Genomic DNA, 17,171 nt, shown 5'->3' with positions numbered 1-17,171 from the left:
AAGATTTTGTCATTTGGCAGTCATGTGTAATGGCTCGCCTCACCCAGTCACTTCCTTAAGGTCACAGATTGAGCAAACATAGGCTACTAAAAGTTTTTGGTCCACGAACATGCGGGTTGAGGGCTGGCTTAAAATTTTACATTTTGTTTTGTTTTCTTAGCAGATTTTCCCCTATTCTGGGTCACAGTTTTGGCATAGGTTTTATGGACTGATGCCATTCCTGACTCCACCTTTCTGGGGTTGGGACAGAGGTGGGCTGGCTCAAACTATGTTACAATTTTCCAGCCAATCAGTGAAAAATGTAATGAATGAAAATGTTATATACTACTCTGTACTCCGTATACTACTATTATTTTAGTAAGCTTCCTCAGTGTGACAATGTGTTTCCTCCAGCAGAGGGCGGGGTTGTCAATGTGTTCCACATGAGGGAAGTCAGGAAAGTGCAAACAATGGGAGGAGTCAATGCATAGCGTCACCAGCAAGTTTTCAGGTCTAACTCGCTCAGCATATGATGGCCTGAATTGACAAGAAACAGGGAACAACACTTCTGATGGTAGGTCAGTAGCAACTCTTTATTTTTATTTTTATTTTGTTATGTTATTTGCATTACAGGCACATTTTGATTACTTTTTCCCATATACATGTTTATTAGCATCATACTTGGGTGGAATTATACTGAATTACATTTGTGAGTTTGTGTAAACGTCCTCCTTTATGGCAATAATGCCCAATGTTGTGGTTATTGTGTATTTCAGTAAGGTTGTCATGTTTTGACTTTGTGAAGCTGGCAGGTCCTGAAACGTGGCGCGATATGCAGCATTTCCTGTTAGGATTTGAAAGGCTGTTAATGATAAGACTCAACACTAAGCTTAAGTCACATACAATAAGTTAGTTATTGAGTGAAATCTTTGGATGGACCTAAAATGCACATTTACAAATGTTAATTTGACCTTGCCTAAACTTACATATATGAAATGTCCAATTGTTCAATGTTTCAGTTTGTTTTGCATTACTTTCTGTTTGCTAACAAGGAATTTAATGGCACGTTTGATCCATGAATCAACCAATTCATTTCCTGGTTCAATTAGAATGTGTTTTTTAACAGTCCTGCAGTTTGCCGTCCTATAATTTCACCCCAAAACTTTTTGTGAGTAGTGAATGTGTGACGACTGCGCTGTCATTTCTTGCAGTGTGCCCTGTTGTGACTTGACATATTGCAGCGTCAAGAGTCACGCGTGTTACAATGTGATGGATCGCCCTCGACCGCCCTTACCGGCACCTAGAGTGCTCCAGCGACAAAATGCAAACATTGATCTCTCAGAATCTCTGACAGAGACTGAATTTGAGTCTCACATCTACGAGGAAATCGATGATATTGCTGAAAATACAATACCGATACACAGGACTGTTTCAAAATCTCAGTCTGAACCACCGACTCACGGCCAAAGTCGTCCACTCATACCCCGACGTATCGCCCCTCCCGTCCCGACTGGAAAGGCTCCAAGTGGACAGGACCACATTTCCCCACCTGTACCCCCCAGGAAGCACGCGCCCCTCGTAAACAGGTTCTCCTGTGACCTGACTGTCCCCGTCCATAAATTGACCCGCTCCAGCACACAAACAGGTGACCTGGTAAGTAACCGCCACAGTTTGACAATGAGGTGAAATTGACAGTGTGAAGACCTAAATGATTGTCTCCACGTTAGGATAAATGGCTCATCAACCTGAGAGATGCTCCAGAAGGCAGCACGACAGTGATGGCTGCATTCTGTCAGGCCATATCCAAGTAAGATGATACCCGATTATGCAAAACATAAAATACTGTTAAAAAAAAAAAGTATTGGTTCAACTCTAGCGTTGTTTTAGTTTTGCTTAGTTTAGTCCCTATAAAGTGAAAATTAACACGTCTTGTAAATTTGACACCTCCAAGAGAAGTGTTGTGACAACCCTTTTAAATTTCAATGTTAAAAAAAAAATCTGCTCCTATGACCTAAAAAAATAAATGCTACTAATTAAATCTACAGCTTTCTTATGCCCTCACATATACATGGTCATTTAAAAAAAAAACATGTAAATAAAAGCTTTACTGTAAATTGCCGTTTTAACTTAATAAACTAATAAATGTTTTTATTAATTATTTATTTTATGATAATTGATTTGATAATTACTATTCGTGGTCCTTTTAAACAAAAACGCCTTACTGTACATCGTCATTAAAAAAAAGCCTTACTATACACATGGTCATTTAAAAAAAAAGTTTTTCTTTTTAAATAAAATCTTTCTTACTATTCATGATCATTTACAAAACAAATTTTTAAAAATCAGCCTTTCTTTACTCACCTGACTCGGAATTTTAGATGGTCAATTGTCATTGCTGCACTGCTAATGTGAAGAATATGCAGTTTGTGTCAAATCTGTTGGCCCTCTGGGTGCCCCTGCTGGTTAAGGGGCCCCAGGCAATTGCCTGCCTTGCCTAATGGCAAACTACTCTGACCAAGGCAATATCGGACAATTGTATATTTCTGTAGGAACATTTTCAGGAGGGTCCTTGTCAGTTTCTGATGAGTTTGGTGTGAATTAAGTTCAACACCATCAAAAATAGTGAGTCCAAAATAATTGATTAAAACAGACACTCCCTTTAGGTGTAAAAGATCGGGTTTGTTTGTCCGTATAGTGTAATTAGTACCTGATAATCTGCTGTAATTACTCTAATTAAAACTTAGTAAATTGCTTTCGCTGTTCTTCTGAGCTTTGATCTGTCGTTGCGCTTCCGCCAACAGTTTGCTGTCGCGCCACAAGCACACACAAGTCGCTGACAACTTGGACGTGGTGTGTGCTCGAGTGTCACGCATCCATCCTGCGCTACTGCAGCAGGTCGAGCTGACAGTCACAGTGACGACCGAAAATAAGAGCCAACAGCTTCCAATCCCAACTACAGGTATCATCCATCAATCAATCAAGCTCTAATAAAAAAAAAATACAGTATTCATAGGAAAGATACAGATATTTATATATATATATTTATTTATATATATATTTTTTATACATGTATAATATATATATAATATATATATATATATATATATAAAAAAAGAATAATTATTATCATTATTATTATATATACAGTTGTTTATTGTTTATTGTGTATATATATATATATATATATATATATATATATATATATATATATATATATATATATATATATATATATGCTAAATGTAAGAAAAGTGGTCATTCTGCAATTTCACCCAAAAGCAACAAAACACTAACTCTTTATGATTAATGTATATGGTGTTGAATTTCCATCATTTGTCAAGTGAGCAGAACGGTGCAAAGTTTAATCGACGAGATTGTCCGGCTGTTGGAGATCGCTCGCAAATCCACAGGCCGTTATGTTCTCAAATTGTGCAACTCTGAGGAGTATCTCCACAAGTAAGCGGTTTCATTGAGGCGCAAACTCCTTATTCCCTCCGCTGTATATTTACACAATGACGCTGCACCCTCTCAACAGTGACGAGCTGCTGGGTGTGCACGAGGTCGTTCACACACACTGCAAGTTCAACATGGACCTTCCCCTTCGACTGCTCCACTCCAGCAGCCTGAGACGCGGTCTGGCCAGGGATGTGAGTCACTGCCATCTTTGTCAAACGTTATTCATTGACCAACTGCCCTGCAACATGATTGTCAGGGTCCATGTGGGTGGGAAAACACTAGCTGCATTCCTGCCTCTTTTTTTTTTTTTTACTTTGTTCTGTATACAAATCACATACTGGCTGCTGACATTTGGGGGACAGGCGGAGAAAGAGTAACTCAGATCTAATATTTAAGCGATTTGTGGAGGTGTTCAAATCAACATTGCGATGTAATAGAACGCAATTTGTGCCCGTGGATTCCTATAAGTGTGAACGTTTACCAAATTAATAATATAATTATCATTTTTTTTCTCCTTCAGGAAGGGGACGACAAACCTTCGGGTCAGCTCTATGAGCTGGTCCGGCCCGTCTGCGTCTTCAACGCTTGCAAGTAAGATAGCGAGCAGTCACGCCCTTCAATGGGCTTTGTTTGCCGTTTCATACTACTGTCGTGATGACATGTCACTAGGTTTACGAGCTGTGTGTGTTTACAGGAAATATTGAGTAAAGGTTCCAATGTTTTGTTGTCCCCCTCAGGTTAAGTCTGCAGAACGTGCTCATGAGCTACAGCAGGGAGGAGGCCATGCTGATGAGAAGCAAAGTCAGTCAAGACGGGTCACTATTTATCTGTAAAATATTAGTGGATGTAGCATTTCAAAGTGTCTTGATGTACGTAGTCAGGGATGAACGTCAACGTCTTGGTGGCCCACGTTCGAACCATTACCGATCTCCTGTGCGGCCTCTCAAACGTGGAGCTAGAGGACGCCATTGGCCGGATCAACAGAGTTAACCCCATACCTCTGGTAGGTCAGCACGGCACATCCATGTCAGGCTCCCTTTTTCTTTTTTCTTCTTCTTTTTTTTCAGTTTTGCATGCATGCATTAAGTGTGCTCCCATCTCTTGTTACAGAGTCATAAGGAAATGTCAGAATGTGAGAGTGGTGAGTAGATGTTTTGCATCTTTAACTCATGTGCGCCCAAAACATTCTATTTTAAATGTTTTAAGTGTCCCAAAGACGTATTTATACGTTAAAAAAAATCAAATAAAAAAATCAAAAGCAGCCTCTCACTACACAAACGGCCAGAGATCAACCAGCGGCCATGTTGAAAAAAATCTCATTACTCTCATTTCTAAATAGATTTGTGAATAATGATGAAATTTAGCTATATTCTAATGCTAATTGCTGCAAAACGGAAACAGATAGAAATATTCCTGATGAAAGAAGAGACTCTAATCTTTCTTTCGGTAGGTTCCATGTTTTTATAGCAATAGAACACAATATTCTGTGGGCTCGCAAAATCAGTCAAATACAATACTTTTGTGAAAAAGGGCTGGGAGTAAATTAGTTAATGTGCAATGGTGTATATGCCACGGAGGAGGCGGGACTTCCGACTTCCTGGTTTTCACAAATCAGCTTTGTTTCCGTTTCCTGTTTGCGACGTGTGGGCCGCGTCCCAATTCTTGCGCTTCCGCCCATGTGCCCCTCGGTTGCGCGTTTCCGTCGATGGGTGCGAGTGCGGTAGTGTGTCTGTCTCGAGTGTTGGAACGCGGCCACCAGTGGCCGGAAACGACGCTGATGTGTGAAACCTGGAAGTCGGAAGTCCGTGGCATCTAATATATACGAAGATGATTGCCACTGGCGATCATTGTGTGTCTTGTAGCCATGCAGGTGCTGCACAATTCCCTGCTGAAGGTCATGCAGAGCTTCTTTGACAACTTCCTGTCCAACTTCAGAACTGTGGACATCGCCAGTAAACCTCAGACTCGCGACGCGGAGCACAACAGTGAACTCTTACAATTCAACGTGGCCGCGCTCTATAAACTGCAGCCCAGCTGGCTGACCGCGTATGACATCAGCTGTACAATATGCACACATCACGCTAAAAATATGATCCTTACGTGTTCTCTCTTTTTTGTGTTTTTTTAAGATTTGATTGCTTTTCTATTTCCTGTGAGCTGACATATGGAGAAACGCAGATTTGCTCAGCTGTGGCTTCCGAAAACATCAGCACTGGTTTAGCCTTTGAGAAAAAAATACGTTGTAACCGCATGTGAGTTCACGTTCCACTTTTGTTACATGGTACACTATAGTGGAGCCTTACAATTTTTCCTTTACATATATCAAATCTTTACTGCACAGACAATTTTCTAATTCATGTTTTATCTCTTATTGTCATAAAGCTTTTCAATTTTTGCCTGACTTCTGAGTAATGCTCAACGTATGGGGCGTATGTGTTCAAATTTCATGAGGTGGACAGCTTTCCTCACATTTTATATTGACTGAATTTAAATTAATGATCTATGGAAACACACAGCTTATTACTCCCTAGTTTGATTCAGTTCAAATCTGTATTAGTAAGTGTAAATGACACGTATCAAAGAGTTGACTGAAGAGCAGCGTTATTGCACAGTGCCTATCTTTCACACTGTATATAATATGTACATATATAATATTGTTTACAAATATGACAGAAATGTAAAACTCATTTTATTTACATGTGTTTGTGTTAAAGAGATTGAAAATGTCAGCCTAAATGTATATAAGTAAATGTATGGGGCATAAATGTCTGCAAAATTAAAAAAGAAAAATAAATCCATGTTAGGGTTTATACAGTTTAAAGGTAGCCCCTAACCATAAATGGCTTCAAACGTGCTGCAAATGCAAACACAAATAGTCAGTTTTGTGTTTTGGAATGTCAGGATGGCATTTCCTGTCCCAGTAAAGCAGTTGCCGTACGAGAGCATGCTGACCTTCCAGCTGATGGGCTCAAAGCGAGGAAAGAGCCCCGAGCTACTGGCATGGGCTGTTCTACCTCTTTACAGCAACAGGTACATCTTATAAACATCAAACACAGACTGTATCACACATTTTAGAATAGCTTGCACTATTTTCCATTACAAAGCATAGCAAATGTTGACTAAACTGTGTGTTTAGAACCCTGGTAAGAGGGACCATCCTGCTCAGTTTGTCCATGTTGGCTATGCTGTCTTCACCCCCTTCGCCGGCCCTGTTTGACAGCCACAGACAAACAGTGGGGGTCATCCTGCAGGTGAGAAGTACCAGAAAGCGTTGCTCTCTCTTGGTAAAAACACACAAAATCAACAGCAGCTCTCTTCACCCGCTCTTGCACGCAGCTTGAGTTTCCAGATGAGGTGCAGTGGACGTATCGGAGGCCTGTTGCTCTCCCCGGGTCCTTCATATTCTCTCCGCCTTGCGAAGAGCTGGAAAAGAAAATGTTACGAGTGTCCAGGAAGCTCTGCCTTTGCTTGTGAGTCTGAGAATGGACACATATTTTTATTATACTGCAGATATATTGATTACTTATGAATGTGCTAAAGAAGCCATGATGAATGATTTTACATTTTCGTTGCTAACGAATGAAGCTCCATTTAGTTGTTATGCTGCACGGAAAATGGAATAAGCAGTCAACAGAAGTGAAGTCAGCCCCAAGTGTAAATGCTTTTAAATCCAGGTTCACATACCTTTGATTAAGGTATTTTAAACATTTTTCAATCATGTTTTTTTCCTTTTAACTCATTTACTGCCATAAATTCATTTGAACTATTTATATTAGTTTAACGGGTTTTTTCTACTTTTGATTAATCGGGATTAACTAGTGAAGTGATTAATTAATTAATTATTAATAATCTTTTATAAAAATAAAAAAAACATTAAAGATAAGATGATTAAAAATTAGGGGCGTAATTAATCGCATGACTTCACTAGTTATTAAACGATTAATCACAAATGTTATATCTGTTCGAAATGTACAATATTTCTTTTTCTAGGTCTTCATACTCTTGTTAACATTAGTAAAAATAAAAAAAAATTAATAGAAATTGTTAAAAATAATTTTTATAGCCGTCAATGGCAGGCAGTAAATTAGTTAATTATTATTTATTTTTTTTTCAAACTTCCTTATGATAAATGCTTTTAAAGTTTGCTGTCTAATGTTTTAACATTGTCAATGTATGTTATTTTCGTACATTTTGTAACCTACTTTTGTAACCTAACCTGCTATACAAATCAACTTGCCTTGCCTTGCCTAATGTGTGTGGAACGCCAGTGTCACAAAGGAAACTTATTAGACAACTCATTTGCTTTTGTTTCCAGTCTGTCCGAAAACGAGAAGAGCTTCCTTTGGAGTAAACGTCATAGCTGTGACAAAGCAAGCACCTTCCTCCACCTGGTGTTGGGTGGCGCCCCCAGGTGGCAGGCAGAGGACCTCACAGAGATTTACACAGTTGTGGACCGCTGGGCCATCCATCTTCCCGAGGAGGCTCTCTTCCTGCTCACCGATAAGTAGGCAGCAGCCGAGATGCCTGCCATGATTCCACATTGCCAATTTGCTCAATTGAATTAAAAAAAAAAATTTAATCATGGTTTTCTTGTCCAGTTTTCCAGACCAAACAGTGCGCGAGGCATCTGTGCAATATTTTGCACAAATACCTGATGATGATCTGGAGCTGTTTTTGCCACAGTTGGTACAGGTGAGCACCATAACAGACACATCTCCTCCTTCCCAACTTCACTGCTATTTAGTTCATCACCATCATCATCATCATCATCATCATCATCATCATCATCTTCTTGTTGTGCAGGCTCTGAAGAGTGAGTGGGAGCTGGATGGAGCACTGGTTATGTTGTTGTTGAAAAGATCAATAAAGAACGTTCGGATTGCCCATCAACTCTTCTGGTGAGTAACCAAACTCAACCATGGATTGCCGTGTTATTATACTGCCAATACAAAAACAATCATCATAGCCACATGGTAGGAAAATGCAGTATTAAACAAAAGCTGAGCAGTGGCAATTTTTCCCCTTAATTTGTGATTGGAATTTAAAATGCAATTATTTTTTGCCAAACACAACACATACATTGATCTGTATTACAATATTGTATTCATTATAAATAAATGTTGTGGCTTTGCTTAAGCTAAAATAAAGGTAAATGAACCATGAATTAATGTGAAAGACAGTTTATTTATCTATACTTCAATTAGAGTTGTTAACTTACTAATAAACACTTTGGGCCCTACTTTTGGTGCCCAGTACAAGTCAAGCGCAAAGACGTTTCCTTTCTTTTGGTATTTAGCTTCACTAGCGCAGATAGCATAGGGAGATTTGCGTGATGGAACGCAGCCAACTCCTGGCCAATCGAAGCGGCTCCCCTCATTCCCATTTAAACCAGCGTGTTCGAAGCACATTTATTAAGTTTGAATTAAAATAAGAACAATCATTTGTAGTAGTTTTAGATATTTGTAATGTAATTAATAATATATTTAGTATAATATACATATATATATATATTATATATATATATATATACACATAATTGTACCTACTGTAACTGTGATGCTACAAATGAATTTGAAAGATAACTTTGTGTTATTGGCCATCGCTGCCCGTGTGGCCAGGCTGCTGGAGGATGTTTGCTCAGAGCCGTACTACCGGAGCTGGTTCAGTAAAGTGCACGCGGCCCTGCGCTTCTGCTGCGGCCGAGCTCTGAAGGAGGAACTGGATCGAGAGAGTCGCTTGCTGTTAACGCTCATGCAGGTGGCGGAGAAGGTCCGGATGTCGGAGAAGACGCGACGGAAGGTCTTTTGAACTCATTTGCATGCTGGGACTCAGAAGCGAGTCCACGTTTTTGCAAGCTTGTTGATTGTCTTGCAGACTGTCCTGAAAAAAGAAAAGGAGAAGATTGAGAAGTTTTTCAGTGATGCGGAAAGCTGCTGTTTACCTCTCGATGTTGCCATCCAAGTCAAGGGAGTGGACCTGGATGTAAATGCTGCACAGCGTCATCACAATCCAAACCATACCTCTTTGAACGAGTGTTTACAATGTCAGCTTTTATTTCCAGGCCTGTAAGTTTTACAACTCCAATACGTCTCCTCTGGGGGTGTCCTTCATTTGCACTGACCCGCTGGCAAAGAACATCACTGTGATCTGCAAGGTTGGTCATAAAGCAGCACTTTATTGATCCTGGTTGGCTCTTTAGTTGTGACCCGTCAAGGAGAACTGTGAGCTGACGGGCGGTTACGCATCTGCTTGTGCAAACACACCACTTGGGGTGGAAATGGAGCTTTTTACAAAGTGTTTTTCCAATCACTCAATTGGTGGAGCTCTCTTCAGACAGGTGACAGTCTGCGCCAGGACATGCTGGTACTGCAGATGGTGCGTATGATGAACAGGGTGTGGCTTCAAGAAGGGCTGGATTTGCGAATGGTCACCTACAGATGCCTCTCTACTAGCACGACTCAGGGTGACTTTTCTTTCATTTCTTCGACTCACTAAAAGTATGTTGTCTTGAAGATTTGAATGTAGCCTCGTTTCACTCCTCCCTCCCCCCTTCACATCCGTGGCAAACCAAAAAAAAATGGCCGCAGCTCACAAACGGGCATCGAAGTTTTGCTAAAAATGAAATGTTACCGGTTTGATGGTGTCTTTTTTTGGAATGCACGGTCAATTATAACATAAGAGAGGCAATCAATTAATTCACTGCCATTGACGGCTATCGACGTCAAAAATTCATTTGAACTATTTCTATTAGTTTCACATTTTTTTTCCACTTTTGTTAACAAGAGTATGAAAACCTAGAAAAAAATTATTTTACATTTAGAACAGATATCAAATTCGTGATTAATCGTGAGTTAACTGTTCTAAATGTACAATTTAAAAAAATATATGTTTTCATACCCTTGTTAAAAAACTGGAAAAATGTGAAATTAATAGAAATAGTTCTAGTTTATTTTTTTTCCACTTTTGTTAACAAGAGTATGAAAACCTCGATCTTTTTTTTTTTTTTTAGAAATACAGATATAAAATGTGTGATTAATCATGAGTTAACTATTGAAGTCATGCGATTAATTACAATTAAAAAAATGTTTATGCCTGACGCGACTTAAAGACTATAAAAAATTCAGGGCGTCAGGCGATCGTAATTAATCGCATGACTTCACTAGTTAACTCACAATTAATCACACATTTTATATCTGTTCTAAATGTAAAATTTAAAAAAACATAGGTTTTCATACTCTTGTTTACAAAAGTAGAACAAATATTAAACTAATAGAAATATTTCTAATGATTTTTTTACGTCTATAGCCGTCAATGGCAGTGAATGAGTTAACTTGATCTGATGGGAACAGTCACTTCAGCGGCAGTGGTTGCAGCCGTATGCAGTCATCCATTTGCAGCCTCAAACAACACTTTTATGTCCCTTAACATGAAGAGAGCTTTCCAATTCCTTCCATTTTGCTGTTAACTGGAGTTAAATTACCGGCCGAGAAACTATAATAGTTTCTTTTGCTGGAGCCTCTGTGTGTCCTCATGAGGCAAATGATTGACGTGTCCCTCGGTCGCATGGCGTTTTCTGTCTCCACGGTCTCTGATTGATTGGTTTTATTCACACTGTGAAAATTTATGAAATAATGATTAAAATTGTAATCTGAGGCTTAAGAGAGAGGGATGATTTTCCCCCAAAACATTTTACTAATATTCTACTGGCAGCTCTTACAGACGGTGTATGACACAAAAAAATGCTAATTCCAACTGTAGCGATAAGCAACAGTTTGGAAAATAATAAAAAATGAATCAAAAAAGAGTCTTCAAGCCGTCTAATGCCTGTTTGCTGTCAAAATAAACATAAAAAGAAAATAATTATATTCTATATTAAAAATAACCAAACAACATTGCCTTCAAAATGGTCTGCTAGCTTAATGCTAAACTCTAATGGAAAAAACGCCTTTGACGTGCTAACAGTTAACATCGAGAGTAACATTACAGTATCTTACTGAGCCATGACAGCCATTGGAACCCCGCTGCAGCCCCCCTACGAGGCTAGTAGAGGCGGGGCCGAAGAGCTTTGTGGTGGACATTGGTGGAAAAGCCGAGCAATGAGATGAGAATCACGTGGATTCAAATTGTGGAGATGCGGTAAATGATGAGACGAAGAGGCAAAAGCAACACGTAGCCTATCTTTTTACTCGCCACGCAATATTGACTGTCTACCAAGCAAGCAACCCGTTTCTCCTTTCTACTCTTTTAGGTTTTCCATCTCTGTAAATGTACAATACTTTTTAGCTTGTGTCTGACTGTATTATACTGGCTGCTGCTGGCTAAGTAGAAGGAGCAGCTCAGTACATTGCATTCCAGCAAAAAATAATGACACACAAATTGGTTAATTTTTTACATTGTATTTAACGAAGAGAGTAATATCGGACAGAAAACGTTTTTTAGATTGTATTTATTCCTTGTGGGACAGAACACAGATGTAAAACTAGGACTAATCATTTGGTAGTAGTCATACATATAATCTGAAAAACATGAGGAAATAAGGTAGCGTTATATCTTGTGTTTGATTATTGTTTATATTTGCCGGCTAACAGGCCTTATCGAAGTGGTTCCTGAGGCGGTGACGCTGGGGAAGATCCAGCAGGAGTGGGGTCTGGGTGGGACTCTTCGACAGGACACCCTGGAGAAGTGGTTCCACATGTGGAACAAAACCAAGGAGGACTACGAAAAGGTGGGCAACAGTCCCCAATCACTGATAGAAGTCAACCACCGGGGCTGATTGTTAACCTCCGCTCTTGTTTGTTTACCGCTTATTTTCAGGCTGTGATGAACTTCATTCACTCATGTGCAGGTTGGTGCGTGGCCACCTTCATCCTGGGCATCTGCGACCGTCACAACGATAACATCATGCTGAAGCACAGCGGCCACATGTTTCACATCGACTTCGGCAAGATCATGGGCAATGCGCAGAAGATAGCAAATTTTAAAAGGCATGCCGACTATTTGAACAGTCTCATTGGAAGAACCTTTCACATCTTTTCATTTTTAACAATGCAGGGACCGATCGCCGTTCATCTTCACATCGGAGATGCAGCATTTCATCACGGGCGGTGGGCAGAAGCCTCAGCGCTTGCATCGCTTTGTGGAACTCTGCTGTGAAGCGTACAACATCATCAGGCACAGATCTGGCCTCATACTCAGCGTGCTGGAGCTAGTAAGAACAAACACTTCTTTTTTTCCCTCATGCTACTACAGTAGTTGTGAAACTCTTCTTAGTTTTTGCCTGCACGACTATAGGCTAATGCCCGTACGGCCCCTCGGTGGCCAAGTTATACACACCCGAAGAAGCTGCCATGAATTAATCATGATGCCAACTGTTTACGTATTTACATTCAGTAATCATTATATGTTTTGGCAGAGGTAATAAAATACATTAGAATACATTTATTAACTCATTCACTGCCATTGACGGCTATAGACGTCAAAAATTCATTTGAACTATTTCTATTAGTTTCACATTTTTTTCCACATTTGTCACCAAGAGTATGAAAAGCTAGAAAAAATGTATTGTACGTTTAGAACAGATATCAAAGTCGTGATTAATCTTGAGTTAACTAGTGAAGTCGTGTGATTAATTACAATTTAAAAAAATGAATCGCCTGATGCCCCTAATTAAATAAAAAAGAAGAAAAGATTATTAAAAATTAGACGATTAAATTTTTTAATTGTAATTAATCGCATGACTTCAATAGTTAACTCACGATTAATCACAAATTTGATATCTGTTCTAAAATGTACAATTAAAAAAAATCTAGGTTTTCATACTCTTGTTAACAAAAGTGGAAAAAAATGTGAAATGAATAGAAATAGTTCAAATGAATTTTTGACGTCTATAGCCGTCAATGGCAGTGAATGAGTTAATGGTGTTTGTGTGTGTTTGTATTGCCCCTAGATGACCAATGCGGGAATGCCTGAACTGAAGGACATTCATGACCTGCTGTACGTCCAGAGAACCCTCAGACTTCACGACACTGACCTGGAAGCCACGTCCTACTTTACAAAGTAACTGAACACATGCACACAAACTGCCAACAGCAAATAAATGTGGATAATCGTGTGTGTTCTTTTCCTTCCCTGGCAACACTTGCCGTCGTCTTTGTGAATGAGTACCGTGAAGGATGAGTGGCGCTTGCAGCCCAGTTAAACTTGATTTAATTTAATTAGAATAAATATAATTTAATGTAAGCATCCATCCATTTTATACTACTTATCCCATTCATTGTCGTGGGTGTGCTGGAGCTTATCCTAGCTGATTTTTGTCGGCCACAATTTTTCATCAGTGCAACTGGAGGGCACATACGACCACACACTTACTAACCAGATATGTGACAAAAATGTTTTTTTTTAAATATGGACAAAATACATGCTACATTTGTGGTCTTAATTTATGTATTTAATTTCTCATAATGCATTTCTCATAAAAAATACTATTCAGCAACAAAGGGTTTATAGCAAACGGCAAAATAGCCACATACTGTATTTTAAGGGCTCTCGCTTTAAAATGACCATGCTCAACAGCAAACCAACATTATATGCAAGATCTCAATTTGTGCATTTTTTCACAAACATTTACTCAACATAGTGATATTTTTGAGGTTATGTTTGTCCTGCAAGTCATTCCAAAACCTGTAAAAAAAAATGATTAGGCCTGCTCATATGGGGGAGTATAAGACCCGGTGTAAGAACAACTAAGGCGTGTCTGTCATCTAGTGGTTAATGGTGATATTACACTTTAATAATGATAATAATGTAGCCGCGAAATTTCTATGAATACCAGAGGTTTGACTCCTACACACACCCACCCCCCCAAAAAATTAACAAATAAACAACAAAATTGGAAAATATATTGAGAAAACAGGTGTAGTAGGAAACATTTATAATATAAAAATTTGTTTTTTTTTGTGGAAAATTATAGTTTAATTCAGATTTTAATTGGCTGAAATAAATGTCAAACAAAAATACAATAACACAATCTTTGACTACTACATTGCTCATAGGAAATATGTATTTTTCCAATTATTCATGACTCTATTTTATGAGGGTTACAATTACATGTCCAGACCCTGGAACCCTTACCAAGTTTACAGAGACTCTTGTTTTACAATTTTTTTTATTTGTTGCTGAACTGGATTCCTCCTCGCATGTTATTCTCTGGAATTGTCAAATTGATCTTAAATCAGCACGTTCCATTGTGTCTGTTGTTTAGGAAGATCAAGGAGAGCATGGGTTCTGTTGCGGCCAAATTAAACTTCCTGACACACAGCATGGCCCAAGGGAAGAAGTCAGCAGCGGCCATCCGCAACAGCGTTCCTGCTCCGAGCACCAACATTCAAGGTGCTGTCATCCAGGGTTTTGCCATGAAGGACAAAGTCGCGGTGAGACCGAGTTTAATGGAACGCTCCGACTGTTGTCCCTCCATTCCGTGTCAATCTTGAGAATTTTGGCCCATTCTTGTATGATTCCTTTTGAATTGTCAGATTTATGACCTGAGAGTGACCATTGATGACAGCTTCTGGTATAACCAAATGACATTTGAGAACTTTGAGCTGATCCACAAGCAGCTGCAGAAACACTTCATTGAGTCTGCTCTGCCTCAGTGAGTCCACTGTTCGAGACAAGCGTCCATCACACTCGCTCTGTGTCCTAACACGCTATGTTTTCCTTTTCAAGGTTCCCGTCCTGGTATATGATGTCATTCACCCCCAACAGGAAGATGTCCCTGCTGAATAAATACCTCAATCAGCTTTTCGAGGGACCTTGCAAGGGAGTATGTTTGCTTGATGCTGTCTTTTTTTGCTTGATGTCCTCCCGAGTTTAAAATGATATTACTGTATGCTAATGCTCATATGCGGAACTGCTCTTGTCTGATTTCAGAATGAATTTGTGTGCAGCTTGTTCTTGGATGGGCCCAAAACGGTTAAAGAAAGTGTGGTAAAAGGTAAATATCCACTTATCAGACGCAACATTAGGTACATCAACGCAATTAACAAGGCTGGAGACGAGCTGTGTTTTAGCAATTCTAGACTCCACACTGTGTCATACTGGGAGGTGTTTTTGATATTTCTGCCACAAAATCCAGAAATCCAACTTGGCCTATATTATCTTCATAATCTCGATTGTGCTTGTGTACCTCATTATAAGAACTGGGTGTACCGAATTGTCAACTTGTGATTTCCCCATTACAGAAGCGTGTCCTCAAATCCAGCTGTGCATTTCTTACAAGGAGTCGAAACTCTCGGTCTTGGTAAAACACCTCAAGAACATTGTGAGCTTGCCACACGGGAGGAATAACACTGCATGTTACATGTTCCGGCTCATGAATTTAAAAGTGTTTTTTTTTTTACTTTCACAGAAGATGGCCAACGGCTCCAACCCTGATGCCTACGTGGTCACGTGTCTCAGACCGGACCCTCAGCGGAAGTCCAAGAGAAAGACTAAAGTGGTGCGGAATAATGACAACCCCACGTTCAATGAACTGGTACAATATATATATTTTTTTCTTATACATTATATGATGATGATCGTGTTTTACAAAAAGGACATGGTGTTGTGAACCGGTTTTAAACCTAAATGGACAAACTACACTGACATTCAACATTGTCAAGTCCACGATTTTTTTTAAAACTATAAATGCATCATCAGACAACTGCACAAGATGAATAAAAAAAACAAAATAACTGTACATTAAATACAATAAATACAAATTAAAATATTGTGAGATGGCAGAACAAAACCTTACCAAAATGACATAGAGCTGCTGGACTTGACATGTCCCAAAATGTTTTATGTGGTTGACAGCTGGAGTACGCTAACGTGCACCTGCTGTACGGGATGGTGCTGGAGGTGAGCGTGAAGAGCAAGAAAACGTTTGTGGCCGCCACCAACGTCAAACTCGACGAGGAGCTGCTCGACAAGGAGACTTGGTTCACACTGGGCAACTTGGCGCTCTGACCGGAGTTGCTGCACTGCAGACCTGCAGCCGACAGGGGGCGCAACCACAATGTCTCTTGCCGTGATAAGACTGGATAATGTTACAACGGAAAAAAACCTCACGGAAGGATGTTTCGTAACTGCAGTGACTGAAAACGCTGAGTTGTTTTAAAAAAAGAAAAGAAAAAAAGCCAATCAAATCATGAAGTACACTTTTTCTCCTCACGAGTAAATCTCTTTCCTCTTTCTCGCAATGCTGGAGAGGCAAAAATATTGAGATACATTTGTAGGAAAAAATTGCACGCAACAAGCACTAACTTTAAGATGCCCTTTGTTTAGACAATGCCACGGCCTGACTAAATGAAACTCCTCCCCTCACTTTACCAGTTGAAGATGCCACAAGATGGAATCAAAACAATAGTTCTATATTACATTGGGTGAATAACTGCAGGTGAACATAATGTATCGCTAGACATGTAAGGTGCGTCAAAAAACAACTTGGTGCTAGGGAACATTTTATTTAAAAAATTTTTACACCAGTGATTGACAAAGTGGTGTGTGGGCTGCCCCTAGTGGTAAGCAAAGGAATCACTGACAGCAGTAGGATCACTTTAAAGGGAAGTCGACCCCCCCAATTTTTTTGACAATATGTTCTATGCAGCCATACTAATCTAAATATGATATTCTGGTTAATATTGTGTTAGTGGAAAATGAGGCAAGCAGCAAAATCCAGCCATTTTTATCCACCCGAG

General features: G+C 39.5%; 1 protein-coding gene across 2 annotated transcripts; it reads left to right on the top strand.

Annotated features, from left to right (window-relative positions):
* The first annotated feature begins 452 nt into the window (after positions 1-452).
* pik3c2g (phosphatidylinositol-4-phosphate 3-kinase catalytic subunit type 2 gamma) lies at positions 453-17,148 on the top strand. Of its 2 annotated transcripts, none has more exons than XM_086074725.1 (33): positions 453-557; positions 1,191-1,632; positions 1,707-1,786; positions 2,781-2,938; positions 3,321-3,435; positions 3,515-3,626; positions 3,956-4,026; positions 4,173-4,236; positions 4,313-4,438; positions 4,546-4,576; positions 5,298-5,481; positions 5,565-5,687; positions 6,337-6,465; positions 6,572-6,686; positions 6,772-6,905; positions 7,751-7,939; positions 8,034-8,127; positions 8,239-8,333; positions 9,054-9,234; positions 9,310-9,417; positions 9,497-9,589; positions 9,769-9,898; positions 12,024-12,160; positions 12,250-12,419; positions 12,487-12,643; positions 13,382-13,491; positions 14,696-14,864; positions 14,967-15,085; positions 15,160-15,256; positions 15,364-15,427; positions 15,675-15,754; positions 15,842-15,967; positions 16,288-17,148. In XM_086074725.1, the coding sequence occupies exons 2-33, from the start codon at positions 1,249-1,251 to the stop codon at positions 16,438-16,440; spliced, it is 4,098 nt and encodes a 1,365-aa protein (XP_085930851.1). In that variant the 5' UTR covers positions 453-557; positions 1,191-1,248; the 3' UTR covers positions 16,441-17,148. The 2 variants fall into 2 exon arrangements, with proteins under 2 accessions (XP_085930851.1, XP_085930852.1); XM_086074726.1 differs by having other exon boundaries at positions 493-553.
* The last annotated feature ends 23 nt before the right edge of the window (positions 17,149-17,171 follow it).

This window comes from Leptonotus elevatus, chromosome 4 (genome assembly GCF_054856555.1).
Source record: "Leptonotus elevatus isolate MCC_2025b chromosome 4, RoL_Lele_1.0, whole genome shotgun sequence".
Taxonomy (NCBI): Eukaryota; Metazoa; Chordata; class Actinopteri; order Syngnathiformes; family Syngnathidae; genus Leptonotus; species Leptonotus elevatus.
The sequence above is the reverse complement of the archived record's forward strand: the minus strand, read 5'-3'. Positions and strand labels throughout refer to the sequence as shown.

Coding starts and splice junctions, on each gene's coding strand:
- pik3c2g (XM_086074725.1), top strand. CDS start 1,249: ATGGATCGCCCTCGACCGCCCTTACCGGCACCTAGAGTGCTCCAGCGA. Junction 5,688..6,336: donor AAAATACGTTGTAACCGCAT/GTGAGTTCACGT, acceptor TTGGAATGTCAG/GATGGCATTTCCTGTCCCAG. Junction 12,161..12,249: donor CCAAGGAGGACTACGAAAAG/GTGGGCAACAGT, acceptor GCTTATTTTCAG/GCTGTGATGAACTTCATTCA.